This window comes from Megalops cyprinoides, chromosome 20 (assembly GCF_013368585.1).
Source record: "Megalops cyprinoides isolate fMegCyp1 chromosome 20, fMegCyp1.pri, whole genome shotgun sequence".
Taxonomy (NCBI): Eukaryota; Metazoa; Chordata; class Actinopteri; order Elopiformes; family Megalopidae; genus Megalops; species Megalops cyprinoides.
In genome coordinates this window covers 17446738-17465932 of record NC_050602.1, presented here as the reverse complement: position 1 = coordinate 17465932, position 19195 = coordinate 17446738, and the positions used below count along the sequence as shown (strand labels likewise).

Genomic DNA, 19195 nt, shown 5'->3' with positions numbered 1-19195 from the left:
GCGCAAACGCCTACCCTCGTAAGGTGAATGAAAGGGATCCTGGGATGCCATACCAGTCGAATTCATTTTGATTAACTGATGTGAATGATGTGAATCTTGCTGTTATGTACAGGCCCGTGAATCTGTGCCCCATTGCTCCGCATAAAACTAACTTTGAGCTAACGCACTTAGGTTTTGCGACCGCATTGCCTCACCATATAGGGCCATGGGGGCAAAGGGCTGTGTTCCCCACACACTAAGCCGAACGCACAAGGAGGAGTGAAACAGACCCATGGAGCCTATGCAATCTAGCCAACACACACACACGAAATATTTTCTAAGCGAAATAATGCCAGGCACGCACCACTACGGCTAGAATGATTTTGATAGTCGCAGCCTAAATAGATATTGTAAACAACTAGTATTCATAGTTTTTGCAAAACAGCGCCATCTGCTGGCGGAGTCTGGCTCCACCGGCACAAAAAATAAAAACGCCGCTGATAGGGTTTGGGAGACCGGAATATAAAGGGAGCGGAGAGATGGAACGAAACATGCACACAAACGATACATGCTATCAATTTTACCACTTCAGGACAGCCAGCTGCTGCTTCACGTTATTTTATGAAAATACTAAAATTATACTTTTCACTGTTATACATTTCATCGTAATGCCTGCCACGCCAGTGAGTGATTTTTCCTCTTTTTTAATGTAGTCATGTTCCATTCAAGGCATGTATCGCAGAAATTGAGAAAATTCTAGGCGTTGACAGACGGCGTAAGGGCGGTGACCGTTTACATTTACATTTTGTCATCATATTCTAGATCTGTGAATTTTTACCAGATCATGTTCTGGAAGGTGAAAGTACAGGTAACAAATTTTCTACATATTTTATCTGCAGTTACAGTTTGTTATGACGTAAGAACAAATCATGCTCTACACTCTATGGTAGACAAAAAATAATATGGTTGCTGAGCTAAGACAGGTTCAGTAGCCACATGATAGCACAATAAATTCTATGCAGCGTTTCGATGGATTCTGCCATTGTTTTGGTGAATAACTGCCCCCTGGTGGTTTTTTTTGTGAACAGGCCTGGGAGGTGAACACTACTTTGAATTTGCAGCAGACGGAAAGAGGGAACTGAGATCCACACAGCTATCCAGAGAACTGACACTGGTGGACACAGTGGCAGGAGAGACTTACTTCTGTCTGCCTCTCCCACAGGCTAAATCAGACCTGGGAGTCCTGCTTCTTTTGCTTTGTATAAAAGGCATTGTTTGCAGATTTTATGAAATTCAATCAGGTGATCACTCACGACAAATTATACATTAACTGTTCCTGCTTTCAGCCCTGTACTCCGGCAATAGGTGCCGCCCAACCTAACCAATCTGGCAAGGGCCATTATCCCTGTGCTGCTCCTCGTAGACATTCTGGAGAGGTTTTGTGAAGTGTTTCCTCCATTGACACAATGATATGGATGCTGGATGACAAGGGCACAGCGAAGGATGTCAGTCTGGCACACCAAATGTGGCTCTCAGTCCAGGTCCACATAACAGGGGTTTAAAAGAGCCATGCACTCCTATAAAACTGGCAGACCCCAAACGGGATGCAGTGGATTTTAAAGTAGCAGACCTCTCCATCACGAGTACAGAGAGCCAGAGAGCCACAGAGGCCTCCCTACAGAGAGCTGTCCAGCAACTGAGGCCTTTCTGGAGGATAAGGAGATGTACCAGAGGGTTGGCAGGATGTTTGCTAAAATTCTGCCTCGCTAGCGGGAGCCGTCCCTAACCTTCTTGTCAGACACTAAGGCTGGTGATGGCAAGTGTTATCTACACATTTCGAAAACAATTAATCTGTTGTCTGGCACTGAACTGAACGCTCTGCAGCTGTTGACGTATGGTGATTGCATTTATGCGTATATGCTGTTCATTTGCAGGCAGCTGTTGATGTAACAAGCACCATTAGTCTAGATGACACAGAGGAAGACAAGGATGCAAACAGTTTTACCAAAGAGTGAATCTAAAAGGTAGAGAGGGTGGATGATCTCTTTCCATCTCTTTGTGGAAAAAGATGACCATTTTGAAAAGTGTATTTCATTGTATATTTACATTTCTAAGAAAACAGTGGGTCGCAACCTATGTAACGACTCCTGGAATGCTCTGCACAGATTTCCCTTTTTATGCACAGATTTATTACAATTCTCAATTCCCATCATGCCTGTCTTGGCCTGGTTAGGAAATGACAACAAACAAAAACATATCGGAAAAAAAAAACATTAAAATGGTGTTAGCCAACCAAAAAGAAACAAATTCCTTTAATTCCATTATATACAGCAGGGCAGACTTTAAAAAAAAAAAAACATTAAGTCTGAATTACGCCCAAATCAAACACATACCCAATAAAAGAAGAAAACAGGGCACTCGAGAAAAAATGAGCTTCACAAACAACCAAATTGTAAGAGCAGCGGTGAGCATTTCCTGCAAAAACATAAAAATTAAAAAAAACTTAATCGACAGTCTATATTGCACATACCTGAATAATAGGCAACAAACACCTGTGCCATCAGGCTAGCATGGAAGTGACAGGGATACTGCTTATCACCCACAGCCTATCACCCAATGCTGTCCTACCGGTGTCAAGACATCGCATTTATTCGGAAGAGCACCAATGGGAGAGCGTGGCCACCTGTAGTGCGGCCAATGGGAAATGACACCGGCTAACAACACTACACTATGACACAAGTTGTTGTACACTACTCTGCTCTCATCTGGAAGGCAACCAGTCAGTTTCCCATTGGGGGTGTTGTGTCTGCCAACAGTTTGTCTCAGTCACAGGGTTAATTAGTAGGATGTGGCTCAGATGTGCCTGGAATTTTTGGACGATGGGAAAAAAAAATGCACCACAAATCCAGTGATCAAACTGTTAGAACAGTGAGTCCACACATGTAATACTTGTCACATGGCTCTGTAGTTTCATGCTGAGGAAACGGTACAGTTCACCTACCTGCTTTCTGTCACCAACACCGATATGTAAGTTTAATGCTATACAATATCCCTGATAAATAAACAAATAGCCTATCTCATCCATAATAGCCTATATACCACCTGATGAGTTAAAGAAGATGTTCTTGGTCTAATGTAATTGTACATAAACCTTGCTTCAGTTAGCCTATGTTTGTTTGAAACTGTGTTGTCTGCACGGGCATCTTGTGTTTTTCTTTAGTTTTTTTCCTTTATTTCAGAGTGGCTTGATGGCCATCCCTGCCACAGGCCACCAGGGAGGAGAGACATCATTTAGCCACACTTTTCCCCCCTTTATGCAAACACTATAGATCAAGTAGCACAGCTACGACACGCAGAATGTATTTCAATAAATGTAACGTGCAACATTCATATGATCAATGGGAAACTTTTTAACTCAGTGGTAACCAGGAAACAAAACTAAGTTAACTGGATAGCAAGCATACTGGTATAAAACCTGTCAACACTTTGCATGAATGTTGTCAGTAGGAAATTAATCAAACATACACACATACAGTCACACATAGAGACTTTATGCTCATTAGGAAAACAAATGAGCATAAAGCAGAAAAGAAAACATTTGAGCTGAAGTGAAACATAGGCAAACCCTGTGTCCCGTTGGGAATACCACACTAGTTGTAGGGCTAAGCTACCACTACAGTTTTTGTCACGGAAACAAACCATAGGACTATCCTTTGTCCCATGGCTAGGTATTGGGACATTTTCAGACTTGATGGTGAGAAAAAAATGGCTAAAATTACTGCAAAAATGATCTATATGTGAATATGTGAACTATACCACTTTTACAGAAACCTTCTGAGGTAAAATTTGCAGATGATGGAGTTTACAGAGGGTAAGGAAGTATGGGAACAACTTTTCAGTAAATTTACTCCGGTAAGTGTGTATATGTTCATCGTAGATAGGGTCAGAGAATGTGACCTTTCCCTTGTCCCAGTCCAGTGCCACCCTGATCATGCGTGGCCTCCACTTCACACTGAGGGGTGTCGTCGGCGAGGCCAGGGCTGAATATTCGCCATTGATCTGGCATATGGCCCACAAGCCGTGCCTGGAGGACAAGGCCGCAGCCTCTTCTTTCCTCCTGACAGACCCCTGGGCCACGCCCAGGACCCAGTGAGTGTTGTTCCCCACTTCAATGTCCCAGGTGTGTCTCCCGGCGGTGAACCCCTCTGAGCCCAGCACGATGCTGTGGTGACGGAACCTCTCTGGGTTGTCGGGGAGCTGCCGGTTCTCACCTGCGAGGCTGACCCGTGACAGTTCCTCGGACAGGAGGAGATTCGGCATTGCGGTGTTGGGGTCCAGAGTCACGGGGGCTGAGGCGGAGAGGGGGAAAAAAGAGAGAAAGACAGAGCAAGAGCGAGGAGGAATGAGAAAGAGAGAAAGTGGTCATTTAAATGAAAGGTCTTGCTAGGAAAGAGATATATCTTACGTTCTGTTTTTGAACGCATGGGGCAACAATTTGTATGTATTATGTATAAATTATTGATATGCTGCTTTGTGAACAGTTACTAACACCTATTACACTAATAATTGAATTTGAAATTTGAAACAGAATCGCTTCACTCCTGGACTCAAAGAATACAGAAATATACTTAAATTGTCTCTCCACAGTGGTCCCTCTCCCCTGTACTCACTGTATTGGCAAATCCCCTGCATTTTCTCCCAGACTCTGTACTTCAGAGAGCCAAGGTGTTTCGCCGTGTCAATCAGTTCACCCTCTGAAAGACTCTCTGGATCCTCCACGGTGCATTGGGTGCTACAATGATAATTTGGAGACAGTGTTGCTGTGGGTCTGAGTTCAATACGCTGATTGATCAGTCATTCCTATGATAATGCTATTTACAACATGTATGATACTCACGGGAAAAAAGAAAAAAAAAAACAGACAACCAAATACAGTGAATCTTGTATCTTGGGGGTAATTATTGAAGCACCAAGAATGTAAAATATATAATCATACATACATTCCATTCATTTAACATTGTTAAAAATATGTATGTCCATTTTTTCATTTATCAAATCAATTTATCTTGGATGGATGTAGTATTTATAAGGGGAGTATGGTTCATAATCAGGATTGAGAAAGCACTGCTTTTCAACTGCCAGTTAGAGTTGGAGAAAAAATCAACTCTAAAAACGTGCAATACTGGAAAAAGGAAGCGGCATTGTCAAAGAGTGATGCAATGATAAAAAGCCAAGACAGATCCTCACCAAATACGGGCTCAATGACCTCTGCCCAGCAGTTCAAAATGGCTGACTGATTACCAGTCATAGTTAACAAAATAAGATCATAAATGTGGTCAGTGTGAGAGAAGAACAAAACAGAGATGCACTTCTTCCTACACTGTTAAAAATATCTGTATATATATTACATACCTTTTCATTGTGGCCTCGTAGTTCTGAGAAAATAAGTACAAAAATATAAGAAGAAAATAACTTGTCTGCAAAACAACATTCAAAACATGCCAGTTAAGAAGTCACCCGTATGATAGATGAGAGCTGCGTGACACCTTCTTTGTTCAGAAACATTGCTGTGGAATGAACTTACGTGCAGAAACGATACTCTGGGTGCTTCCATCTCTTGTTCAACTCCTCCGATTGTGTCTGACAGGGACTGTATCCATTTTGTCATGGTCTCAATCTTATTGTTGAGTAGTTTGCTTTTCTTATCCTCTTCCTTTCTCAGTGTAGCTATCCTTATTATCTCTTCATCTCGTAGAAACAGGTGAAGCTTTCTGAACTGCTGCTTTATCTGGGTCTCAGTGTGCTGGACCTGGCTCTGTAATATGACACAGTGAAACCAACAAATGAAAACATGCAAATACTCACATGTGTATGTATGTATGCATGTATATGTATATATCTTACATCTTAAATGTACATGTTATACCTTGATGTGTTTTAAAGTTTCTTGGTGGATTTGTTTAGCTTTGTTAAAGTCTCTTAGCTTCTCCTTCAGGGGCTTCAGGGCACTTGTAAGTTCCTCCTAGAATGAAAACAGTTCTTTACTGGAAGGAAAACTCAACTGCACCTGAAGAGTAGCATTCCATAAGGATCCTCTGAATGTATTTATGTTTGCAACATCTGTCGCATACTACAAGGAAGTGCATACTACAAAAAACTGAACCTTGGATTTTCCAGGCAAAACTCAAGTTTTTTGACAACATCACACTGCTTTTCCTTTGCTATTTATAGACTTCTCTAATCATACAAATCAGTTCATATATCAGTTTCCTGCAGCTAAATATGAATAACTAAATACAAGTTATTGTAATATTGCATGGAAAATGTTCTTCTCACTGCTTTATTTCTCTTTTATTTAATCGGAACCCTCCTTCCTTACCTTGCGGTCCTCCACAGCTTCCTCTATGGGGCAGCAGTCATGGCCTTTGTGATTTTTTGCTGTCTGGCACACCAGACAGATGGGTGTTCTGTCCTTCAAACAGAATAGCCTGAGTTTCTCGCCGTGCACACCGCAAAGCTCCTCTGGTTTTTCCGCCTCTTTCTGACCACTGTCCTGTGAGAGGAACTTGCCAAAGTCCAAAGCAATGGAATTTCTTCTCCTGCAAACTGGACATGTCGGAGACTGCTTCCAGCTCTGGTCCAGACACGCTTTGCAGAAGCAGTGGCTACAGGGCAGTGTGACAGGAGCCTTGATTTTCTCATGGCACACAGGGCAGGAAATATCCTTTTCTGACAGAGTAGGTTTGGGTGGCTTTCTTTGCCCTGCTCGACTGATTGATGGGTACAGCTTTCTGGATGCCATTCCTTCACATTTGTACAATTAGTTGCTTTTCTTGTGATAAATACTCCAGCTGTTGCTTCAGTGCATCCCAACTACTGAGCCCTCATTTGCGTCCAGTGCCACAAAACTTTCTGTGCTTGTCAAAACATTCCACACTGTTAACTGTCCAATCAGAGCACAACAGAAAAATCCCAGCACACCTCAAATAAATGCTGCCGTGACTCAGCTGTGACAGGCACACCCAGAGCTGGCATAACATTGCAGGTGCATAGCCAGAAGCAGGAAGAAACCACTACTATATGCTATGTTACAAGAAGAGGAAGAGGAAATTCTTTCTTTTCCTCCGCTATGATAACTGTAATTACATTCCCTTGTGTGCCTCGCATATGTACTTTTGCAAACGTCATGCTGAATTCTTATTTTTTCTTTGCTGTGTACTAAACTGGCTTTACGCATCGGGAAGACTAACCAATTCTGTAGCGCACAGTTCATTACTTAAGTTCATCATTTCTCTGTAATTGAATCTTCTCAGTAAAAACATTTTCAGATTGACTCTCTGCGTTTCTTAACATTTACTTCTAATGTTTTTTTTTTAAATATTACATTCAGTAATATATATATATATATATATATATATATATATATATATATATATATATATATAATATATAATCATATATTTTCAATAATAATTTAGCTTTGTAATGATATAATAGCTGAATAATAAGCTAGCTGTTTAGCTCAATTATGGGTGATTAAATCCAGTAATTTTTATAGTCTTTTGGATTAACTCACTCAGAATTCACTAAAGGAAATTTATTATTAATTACTACTACTACTACTACTACTACTACTACTACTACTACTACTACTACTAGTACTAATAATAATAATAATAATAATAATATTAGTAGACGAATTTGTTCAGTTTCTTAACCACTAGTGCCAGTAGTACTACTCCTCCTCACTGTCTTGCTCTGCTGTGTCAAAAGTGATAACCTCAGGAAAGAGTGTTCATTAACATTGAGTACTAAGTGTTTTCCACTCACGGTCAGGGTAACAAAGATTTTTTTCCTCTCATTGTTTTCCCCTGACATCCTTGACTTAATCACCAATGTAAAATAAACAGATATGCAGTAGCTGTTTTTTGCTGCCACATGTGTAGCTCCTGTGTGGATGAATGGAGACCCACAGATCGGCAGGAGACGTCTGGAACAGAAATGCTCACACCAATATAATACGCTAATGAACATATGCTAATGCTAATAAAATAATGTAGAGAATATGCAGCAAAATGTAGAGCTTGTGCTTACATTTTGACAATTATACACAACGTGCAATTATACACAATGTGCTGAGAGTACTGTCCTCACCGTGACCTCTCAATAGATGTGTCTATGATTTCTCTCCATGGGAGTCTTTTTCTCTCAGTTCATCCAGTTCACTGCCGACAAGATGAACTGGTTTGGAGATGAAAATTTTCCTCTGTGCAGACGCATGTACCAAGTACGCATACATGTGGAATGAATCCTCAGGCAGCACATACAGCTACAACAAAGACAATGGCATTGGGCACAGTGCTGCCATACAGCTGCTGAACGAAGCAGGTTTGCTGAGAAAGCGAACTACGAAACCTTCCAGCCTCTTTTCAATCTCGTTCAAGGGAAATGTCAGCGGTTAGAGGTTTCATTGGCCATTCTTATTCTATGATCAGCTGACCACAATGATTGGGTGGTGGTCCTAGACCTAGAAAGACACACCTGTGCCTTGTTTATGAGGCAGTCAGGAGGGAGATGTGCACTGGCTTGGGGGAGGTGAGGTGGCTTTAAGAGTGACATTGCCCCTAAATCTGTAGTCACTCACTGGTTTGAATGGCATGACAAGGATGTTATCCATATGCTATGACTTTCTCAGGCATCATACCTAAATCCAGCTGTGCAGTAGAACAACATCTGACACTACAAAGTCCATGTAATTTTATGCCATCTTTTTGGTAACCTCTGCAACACACAGACACAACATACACAGGGTTGCAAAAAGGTGAAAACACCAATCACTTATTATGGTGTTGGGCCACCACATGCCATTGAAAAAACTATTAATGTTAACCCAGGGCTAAGTGTTAGGCCTGGGTTATAGAACAGGTGTGTGAAATGGGTATGAGCTAACCTGGGGTCAGTCTTAGCCTAGCTTTAAGGATAGCCCTGAGCGAAAAAAATTAAGTGTGAAAAATCCTATTATATGTGTGGCAATACAGAAACTGGATAAAACGGAGCAAACCTGAAAGTGGTGGAATGCTGTAGCACAGTACTGGATGCATAACATGTAATAATGTGTTGTGTTTCATGTCGTTTCCAGACGGAGAACCATTCTATGGTCAAAACAGAGAGGCTGTGAAGACCAAATCTGAATGCAGAAAGTTGTTTGTGGAATTTCACAGCAGCCGTAATGGAGGTCACAGCGGATCTTGAAGACCAGAGATGCATTGTCCAGCAGATATTACTGGCCAGGGATGTCGGTGGATGTTGAGATATGGGTGATTAAAATTGTAATTACTTTAATATAATGCAGTCAATATGTTATAACAGTTGGCTAAGGAACAGAAACACTGGTCAATGGAGGATTAGAGAAAACATAGCCAAGTCTGATGGATCCAAGTTCCTGCTGTTTTATGATGATGGAAATATTGGGATATGGAGAAAACCACATGGAGTTCATGGATATCTCCTGCTAGGTGTCAACAGTATAGCCCAGTGGTAGTGGTTTCGTGATATAATGGTGTGGAGTGTGCTGAGTGCCTTGGCAAGAGTAGAGGAAGGTTTGAGTGCCACAGGATATCGGAACGTTGTTGCCAATCCGGTGCATCCCTTCATGGTAACAGTGTATCCATCTGGGAATACCATGCCATAAGGCTAGGATTGTTCAGGAGTGGTATTGGGAACATTACACCGAATTCATTTTACTGCAGTAGCCTCCCCGAGCCACCAGATCTCAATCTAATGGAGCACCTGACAGACAAGGTGGAATGAGCTATTTGGAACCCTAACTAATTCGGGTTGAAGGGCAAAACTTGCTACTAGGTAAGTGTACCTAGTAAAGTGTACATACACATACGCACATATACTCTACAGCTGCATACTACTTGGCAGTCCTTTCCTGAAGGAAATTTCTGCATGGCAGGGCCTAGACCTTCTAACTCATTCACAAGATGCCTCATGTAAACAGAGCTGACAGATCCAGCTCAGTGTTCTGCACATTAATGCAGCAGCAGCATGCTTTGAGGGTAGGCATTCTTCAAGAGAGCTGAGCGTTGACTGGGCAGAGCGGTTTCAGCCTTGCTCATGGGCAGTATGTGCAGCCTGTAATATATTCTCCCTCCTAGGACGGCATTTACTCTACACACAACCCTGCAGGGGAAGGCTGTTCGCATGAGCAGGCCTGCTCGCCAAGGTTCACTTATTGGCTCAGCACGGCAGTCCTCCATAAGCAGGGGGGCGGGGGGGTGGGGGGGGGGTATGAAATCCCTCCCTCATCTCAGTCACGTCAAGATCAAATGAGAATATATGAGAATATATGCGTACTTGAAGGTCGCTGGACATTTATGTTTTCCTGCATCGTAGATTCTGAATCACTTCTGATCAACGGGAAAAAACATCTGTATGTATATCTGTACACTGTTCAATGCAATGGAAGGTGTTTTTGTGCCTCTGACAAGAACATAAAAATAGTCTACAACTAATCCAAATGTTACCGTAATGGAATAGTTTTGATGTAAGAAAACAAAACTGATTTCATGGGACACGGTTGTGTGTGATATTAGTAGCTGTCTGGCCCCTCTTGGATTTACCTGGAGTTAAGCTTACAGGATTGCGTGGACTTTGATCCAGACACAAAAAGCCACAGACCTCAAATGCATAGACATGGCTGTCATGCAACATTGTGGTCTTTAGTTTTAATTAAAAACAGCTGTATTGTTAGAGGCCTGACTGGAATAATCTTGCCCATGTTGCTTTGATGCTGGAGAATTGAGTGTGATATTGCAATTTCGCACTGCAGGGGAATCAGGGCGGACACAAGAGCCACAACATTTATTTGTGCACTAAGCATTACCGCTTTCAAGCATCTTGTGAATGCTACTGCAGTTTCCTTTTCAGCCTGTCTGCTGTCAGATGGAATGGACGGGAAAGACTGGAAATGTCAAAGAAATGCCATATGTCTGCAGGCTGTGTCAGTTTCACTGTTTGCTGTACCTTTCTTACGTGAAGCCTCTGTTAGAATGCAGCATATCTCCACAGCCATGCAGTAGCCCATAAACCTTGTGTAATTTCAAATGCAGCAGATTAGTCCTATTATATACAAGCTCTGAACAAACCAGATTCAAATATGCAAAGAGAAGATACGGGTCATGACCTGTTTGAAAACTATAAATGGTCTCTCCAGATCAAACTATGTGTATGTGTTCAATAGAAAAGAGAGAACAGGTTCCCACCATGAAGGTGTATCTCCAGTATGCTTGTTTGTAGTTCATTTGCCCTTTATGCTTTTGTAAATGTTCTGGTGCTGTCCTCTTTGCATTGATGTCCCACGTGTTGTGGTTGTAGCCTCTGTTGGTGCTTCACGTGAGACATCAATATGGACACAAACGGTGGCAGAAAAGCTGTGTGAATGTGTGTGTGTGTCCATCTCATCTCACTGGCCAGAATGAGCCTCATGGCTTAGAAGTATGCTGGAACATTTAGTCAGGTACCAACTGCATTCACAGTTCTTTTATAGGTTTGCCCTCATAATCATTGTCACTGCACACATGACGGTTTAACCAGATATATCACGTTGGAGTCTCTTGTTCAGTTAACTGGTTTGAACGATAATATTTTCCCTGGTTGCTAATCAGAATTTTTCTCTTCGTACACACTACAACAGAACTATCAATTTCTCCATATCCTTTCACATGACCAACCCTCTATTCCAAAGCTGCCACTGGGGGTCAGCAAAGCTCTTGACTTCTGCTGGAAATTCAGCCTCAGCGGAGTCCATTGCGCAGTGGCAACTCCTCAGTTTTTTCAGTACTGAGGCACCGACCCAAACCAATCTAACAACGATGCCGGGCTATTCTTCTGAGTAGCAAAGTTACTCTTGGTATGACTCTGTTCCTTCTCTGTACTCTGTGCTATGCTTTTCCTAATGGTGACTCCAATATCACTGCATTTAGCCAGGCCCGAAGAAATGCAAGAGGATGGTGTTCCAGGTTGATGGTGAACCTTTATTTACACATCAGGTCTATTGAATGCAAGCCTGACCCCATGTATGACCATCGTATTGATGCGGCAATAACATTAATAGGTTAACTACACATGATTACCATACTACTGTATGTACAGTGGCTACTGTAGTGAATTCATTAAAATGTAAATTGGTGATCACAGGAGTGAATATTTTGATTATTCATGAGATACATAACCATAATCCACTACCAAATGTTCTAAGGGATATATGATTTGTGCAGACATGAAACACAGCCTCTCCAGTGGAATTCAAGTAAGAGCTGACTCGCCCCATATGCTAACAAGATTACAGTACATTTGATCTTGATTTTTCATATCAAACCAGGGTTATGTGCCAAAAAAACATACACCAGCCATAAACATCACATTAAAAGAGCTACATTGCAGAAAACTGCAAAATTGCAAAAATTCTCAATATAGCAACAAAGCTAACAGGTCAGAGGTTACATTACATTACATTACATTATTACAGGTTAGATTTAAACTAACAGTGCATGTTGAGATATAATTGGGATGGCAGGTATGCCATCTGGTAAGGCATGGGCTGGCTGAGCATATGACATATTTATACAGCACTTTGTGGTAGGGCCCTTCCTACAGAAATAACCACAATGACCCTGCAGTCTGGCTTTCTAAAAACATTTGTCCATGCCATCTAACCTTGTCTAAATATGCAGAGCAAAATTTATACCAGCTGATATCTTAATGAAAGACAAGTTATATTGGATTTTTTATGCTGTTTAGTTGATCATCTTTGTTTTGTGATGGCTGTCAGGCTTTTGCCTTGTATTACATTTTCTATCCTTCATTCAGTATTGATCATACTGTGCGTTACTCAATTGCTGAATGTAGCTAGCTAACTGGTTAGTAGAAATGCCGGTCCTGTGGAGAGGGCATTCTTTTGCTTTATTGTTTTACAGTGCCAGACTGTTTTAATTACTGAAATATTACTGGGCAAGGGGGAGGATGGGATGTGACACCGTGATAGCTAGTGATTTTTGCCTGTGTTTTTGGATATCATGAGTTTACATCCGTTCACAGCCTTAGCTTTTCCTATTGGAAGACAGACACAGAAGAAGATATTTAACAATCCAGATTTTTTCACTTTCAACAGTACCTCCTCCTTTTATTAAATAAATCCCCTATTCAATTCTGCAATGACATCTTTTCCCCTACTTTCTCCCCCATTGATAAGAAATTCCCCCATGATTCTTCACATGCTGCATAATGTAGCAAAGTCATGGAATTTTTTGTTAATTTATGCCAGGCAACTAAGAAGGTAGCCTACCCAATAGCAACTAAATATGTCATAAATAGTTGTGTTTCCTTCATGTGATATCTAGGTAGTTTTGCAGCAAAAAGAATTTTGAGGAGCAAGCATCATTTTTTTCAGTCAGATGAGGTACAAGCAGTCTTGTCAATGAAGCAGACCTATCTTTAGCTGGAGTTACTATGACAATGTTGGTTGCTCTGTAGAAACTTTACTTTCTCAGAGGCACTACAGATTGTTTCACACCAAAGTAAGGGAAAGAAACACAACCAAGTGTTTGCATGGTCAACTAAACATACTACTGATCATAGCTAAATCATTAGCTACATGGAATGAGTCAAGTGATATAGTGATCAAAACAAATCACTTAGGGAGAATTGTTGTCTGGAGTTAAGCAGAACAATTTCATGTTTATTGATGTCTTAATTAAGCTATACTTTAACATTTGAATACCAAAAGACAACACTTACACAGCGCCTAGCTGCTGCCTTTGCTGTTGAGCTGCCTTGACACCAACTCCATAGAGTGAGAGGCCACTCGTATTGGAAAATAATTAAAGGCCCCTCATCACTATGATGATTACTTATTATACCTTAAATGACAGTTAGTATGCTGAGTAAATGGAAATCTCATCATGCAAAGATAAGGAATGAATGTGGTTTACAACACAATACATTATTAGCAGATGCTCTTGTCCACAGGTTACAATTTTCACACATTACCCATTTAGGCAGCTGGATATTTACTGAGACAATTCTGGGTTAAGCACCTTGCCGAAGGTATACGGCAGGAGTTCCCCAGTGAGGAATGGAACCAGTAACCTTTTGGTTATAAGTTCTACTCCTTACCACTGCGCTACACTGCTGTTTATATTCCCCAAATAACGGCTGTAACATTGAAGTGGTCTTCACCGCTCTGACCATGAGGTCAGTGCAATGTCTTTGGACTGCCAAGGTGGGTGTCAGCTCAGCCTACTCCCTCAGTGAGGAATGAAGTCTGAAAAGTGTACAGCATGCAGTAGCAGATGGGAATTTGAGGTCCCTTTGGGACATCAGTGTGCCATAGCGGTAGCATGTTAATTTTGCTTCACTTTTCTCCCTCACTCTCAGGGCCGTGTATAACAGAGCCGTATTTCCATTGATTTCAAGGCAGCGTTTTGGACAACTTCTCATTAGACTTTCCTCAGTCACAGCACAGCAGTGCCACGGCAGCTTGTTATGGCACCATTACTATGTGCCTTCTGCTGTGACACTGGTTTAATGTTACAGCCCGGGGCATGTGGGATTACGTGGAATGCCTCATTATCAGGTTGGTAAAAAAAAAAAAAACAAAAAAAACACCCAGCCAGTTTTGCTGCACAGAGCCCTTTCCACTGCAGAATAACCTCGGCCCAATTTAAAAAAACCTTAATGACAGTTAGATCCACTGCAAGTGCTCAGTGCATGGAGCCACAGATGCAATTAAAACTACAAGGAAACTGCACATAGCAGCTGTGAAGCCTTAAAATGAACATCCCCCCAAATGAGCAGTTATTGTGATGGTTCATGATCAGATGAAAAGTTTCACATTTAATATGCCCAGCCTTAGTTTACAGTCTTGTCTCACTCACTCAGTGACCTGGGACTCCCTCTTCGAGCAGGGCTGACTGCTTCCAAATAACACCCTATCTGCTCAGTTTTCTGATGGTGTTATTCACCCAACAGATGAAGAGAGCAATCTTCAGCAAGACCCACTTCCTAAAAGTGAGTTCTGAGTAGCTGGTCACACACACATACACACACACACACACACACAGAAACAAACAAACACACACACACACACACATATACTTTTCTCCCTATCCATCTTCCCATACATCATCCCGTTCCCGGCAGAGATGATACAGTATATTCTTGTCCCCTGTATTGGGATTGCCAGAAGTTATTAAGATCCAGGGATAGGGTCACAGTGATGCATCACCCAGTGCCTCGTTGCGTTCGAGCCAAGAACAGAGACGCCATTTCTGCACACATTTTCAGCTCTTTTCATGTATGATGAGACTTCCTGATAAATAAGGAACCACTGCACTGGCAATTACTCCTGCCAAAGGGGCAGTGGGTCACATGGAACTGTAGATAACCTTTAAATACATTCTGGCCTGGAATACCGAAAGGCAGTCTGAGTCCAAGGGAGTATTATAACTCTCATTGGGAGAGAATACTCTCGCAGCACTTGTTGCAGATACCCTTTGGTTAACAGTTGGATGGATAGTAGTGATACTTACATTAGTGCTTCAATAGCCCCCTCTCAGACACCATACAATGTAATGCAGTCTCCACTGACAGAGGCATTCAAACTTCTGCCTACAGTGCTGTACATATTAACCCCTTTCAGATTCTGAACTGAACAGTGAACAGTGTGTTATGAGATGGAAGAAAGGCGTAGTTGTGAGAGATAAGGAATCATCATACGGCTCATTCACCTCTCAAGCGGCTCCTTTCTGGACAGCAGGTCCAGGTCTTCTCTTGTGGCCTGTGATGGGACCCTTGAAAGGCATGATGGGACTTGCATGATTTGCAAATGAATACCTCCTTCACTTGCAATATCATCTTTTTGCTACCTTCTCATAATGCAGGAAGGCAACATAGAAACAATGGGCATGGTTTAGAGTAGCCAGATCTAATCAAGACACCCTTGCTCATCTTTGGTAATACCTTGAATTGAGTGGACATCCACGCTGCTGCTAACCGCAAGTTGGAAACTTGGCTGACTCTGTTGTTTTCTTTCTTATTGGAATGTTGCTTTCTGGGTCACTGGACGTTTACACTCACACTTTCTCCTCTAGAGTGACAAAGGAGTCCCCTCAGTCCCTGGTGTTTAGGTATAGTGTGAAATGGAAATTCTAGTCATCTATCGGCTCCATTGATGTGTATTCTTCAGAGCTGTTGAAAAACCGTAATGAATGAGAAAGTGGCTATTGACTGGGCCGATGTGCAATTCATTCTAAGTGAATTCTAGTGTCACTGATTTAGCCTTGGGTTGCAGGTCTAACTTGTTTCTTTTCTCATGCGGCACTATGAAAATTCACTCCTATGCTCTTAAAATTGGCTAAATATCCAATATTGGCTAAATAATTCCTTTCGTCTCCACCTTAGCTGATGTGTGGTGTGCATTTTGGTGCAAATGGCTGCACCCATCACCCAGGTGGGTACTACACATTAGTGGTTGAAGTGAGTCCCTCCCATCACAGCACATTGAGCTCCCAGCACATTGAGATCATTAGGCTGAAAGACCCTATATCAGTGTTTCTCAACCCTCTCCTGGAGGGCCCCCTGCCCTGCATGTTTTAGATCTCTCCCTGCTCCAACATGGCTGATTCAAATGATCAGTTTGTTATTAAGCAGCTTCAGGAGTTCATAATGAATTGATCATTTGAATCAGCTGTGCTGGAGCAGGGCGAGATCTAAAACAGCAGGGGGCCCTCCAGGAGAGGGTTGAGAAACACTGCACTATATAAATGTAACCAATTAATATTAACAGAACGTGTGAGAGAAAGAAGCCAAATGCATAATTTAAATTAAGGAAACATTTCAAATTTAATTTGAGAATTCCCCCTGCCCCTGACGTTAAGCTATATGATTTGATGGAAGCTTCAACTGCTGAACAAGACTTAACATCAGGGGCAGTATATATATATATATATATATTGCAACATGGTTTCAAAAAAATCTTGATGGCTTCTGTGGAATTCTTGAGACTGACAGAACAGGATTATTGTTATTACCCAAGATCTTCCCAAAGAGAGGGAAGGGATTGGGAGTGGGTGGTTCGCCTACCTACAGCCGACTTTCAGGGAAGAGTCTATTCACCTCACTATACAAAGGCTTATCGCGTCAAGGTCTACCCATGACCTTGACCACAGAGCATCTTAAATTCACCCACTAGCTTTACTGCAAAATCTATAAGCACAGATGATATTGCACAGTAGGCTTTTGAGAAATTACAATAAGGGCTAGGTACATTTGCAACTGCCTGTCAACCCTCAGCTTAATTACAGCCTTGGAAAAGCTGTTAAGCTAATGACATGTTTGGGCGTTTTCTCCCCTTCTCTAATTTGAACAGATTCATGTGCTACTGCTGCTGATGAGAGGGAATATATATGCAAAACTGTCACTTCCTTGTTTTCTTTCTGTCAACAAACAACAAGCCTTCACAACATTTTTTTTTGCTCACATGCTGCCATTACTACAGGCACAAGCCAAATTTTCCCTCCTTTCCTCAAACACGTAAAATCAGAAACATAACACTTTAGCCCAGATAGAGAATATCTTGTGCATAATGGCGTGTTAATAATAAAAAAATGTGTAATGGATGAAATGCATGAAACATTCACATCTTGTTATTCCTTAAAATAGTTCACATAATAAGTGTTCATGATGTAAAAATTGTAAATTTTGCTGAAACAGTCCTGTGTTTTTGGGTACAAGAAGTATCATATAATTATCACTATTTTCAAAATCAGCACTGATAATGCTATCAGATCTTTTGCTTTGATTCCAGTTTATTATAATTCTGAAAACTGCAGACTTGAACTGTGGAAAAAACACTGCTCTGTACTGTGCACTCAAGTTAGGAACAGGCAGTATTGCTTTCATAAGACTACGAGCGCACATGTTACCTACTGCTTGCTTTTAAAAAGTTTGATTCTGTCTCTTAGCAAGGAACAGCTCAAAAATAGCACATAGTTCACTTTGTTCATGCCTCTTTTTTATAATTTCTGCCTCCTTCTCATATTCCCTCTCTTTATTATTTCCCCTCCTGCAGCCTGGTCTGACAGAGATGCCGGCATAGTTTCCATGGAAACTCAAAAAAAGAAAAAAAAATCCCCCCCCCTCCCCTTCCCCCCTTTCCTCTCACAGTCTTGCCAGGGCAGAGTCGTGAGTGGAGTCTTGCGAGCAGGAGGACCTTCACAGTGGTGCACAGGGGAACACTCCCATAAAGAGCGGAAAAGGCATGGCATGAATTTTCATGGAGGAAAAAAGAAATCCATCACAGTGTGAAATTGTGCAGTGCTGAAATTCTGTCCTCCCTGAAGTACTGAGGAGGAGGAATCTGCAAATTCAGAAAGCAACAGATCACTGACAAATTTGTTCTGCTGTAGTACCTCTTACTACATGTATGTGGTGTGCAGAGAAACACGGCTCCTGAGAAGTGACTAGAATCTAAATGCCGACATCAAACAAATATGTTGATGAGGTCCCACTGCTAATATGGTAATGAACTATAATGGTATACGTAATGACCTGACTCCGAAGTAGAACGAAAGGCACCTTACTGTGCCATTTATAGCAACCTGAGAAACTATCTTGTGAACAGTATCAGGTGTGAGGGACATGGGGCTCCAGACAGCGATCTCCTTGTCCTTGGTGAATCACAGCAGGCTGGCTGTAGATGAGAACGGGAGGGGGGGGGGCCTTGGGGGGCAGGGGGGCTAAGGGTGCCATTAATTATTGAGTCCTGCTGAGGGACGGGATATCCGCTACTCTGTATACTCTACCTAGGGAAGCAGAGACTGCCAAAATCTACGCACTCGACACATGATGCCACTTCTGAGGAGAAGAGATACCCCAGCCGCGGAGGACAGACCACAAAGAGCACACACTTTGAAGAACTCTTTTTGGGTTTGGACCTTGCTTTTCCACAAACAGTACACAAGACCCATCTGTCTTGATCTTTGCGTGATGATTCAAAAGTTTAAATGCCTTGAGCAGAAACCAGTGTTCAAATCAAAGCACTAAATTCAAGCAGAAAAAATCTATTAATATATTCCCAGAAATACTAATTTAATGAAGCCGAAATACTGATCAAACCTACAAAAACTTTTTTTTTTCATTTATCTAAGGT

At 41.7% G+C, this 19195-nt stretch overlaps 1 protein-coding gene across 1 annotated transcript; it reads right to left on the bottom strand.

The window, feature by feature from the left end:
• Positions 1-3789: 3789 nt before the first annotated feature.
• On the bottom strand, positions 3790-6501 carry LOC118795388 (zinc-binding protein A33-like). The gene is made up of 6 exons (XM_036553847.1): positions 6359-6501; positions 5906-6001; positions 5564-5794; positions 5392-5414; positions 4650-4771; positions 3790-4328 (listed from the first exon to the last, which is right to left on the bottom strand). The coding sequence occupies exons 3-6, from the start codon at positions 5645-5647 to the stop codon at positions 3790-3792; spliced, it is 768 nt and encodes a 255-aa protein (XP_036409740.1). The 5' UTR covers positions 5648-5794; positions 5906-6001; positions 6359-6501.
• Positions 6502-19195: the final 12694 nt, after the last annotated feature.

Bases quoted from the DNA above. Each gene is read 5' to 3' on its own strand.
- LOC118795388 (XM_036553847.1), bottom strand. From the start codon at position 5,647: ATGACAAAATGGATACAGTCCCTGTCAGACACAATCGGAGGAGTTGAA. The intron at 4,772-5,391 runs GTATGTAATATA...TTATCATTGTAG, and splicing joins TACGAGGCCACAATGAAAAG to CACCCAATGCACCGTGGAGG. The intron at 4,329-4,649 runs GTGAGTACAGGG...TCTCCGCCTCAG, and splicing joins GCAGGGGATTTGCCAATACA to CCCCCGTGACTCTGGACCCC.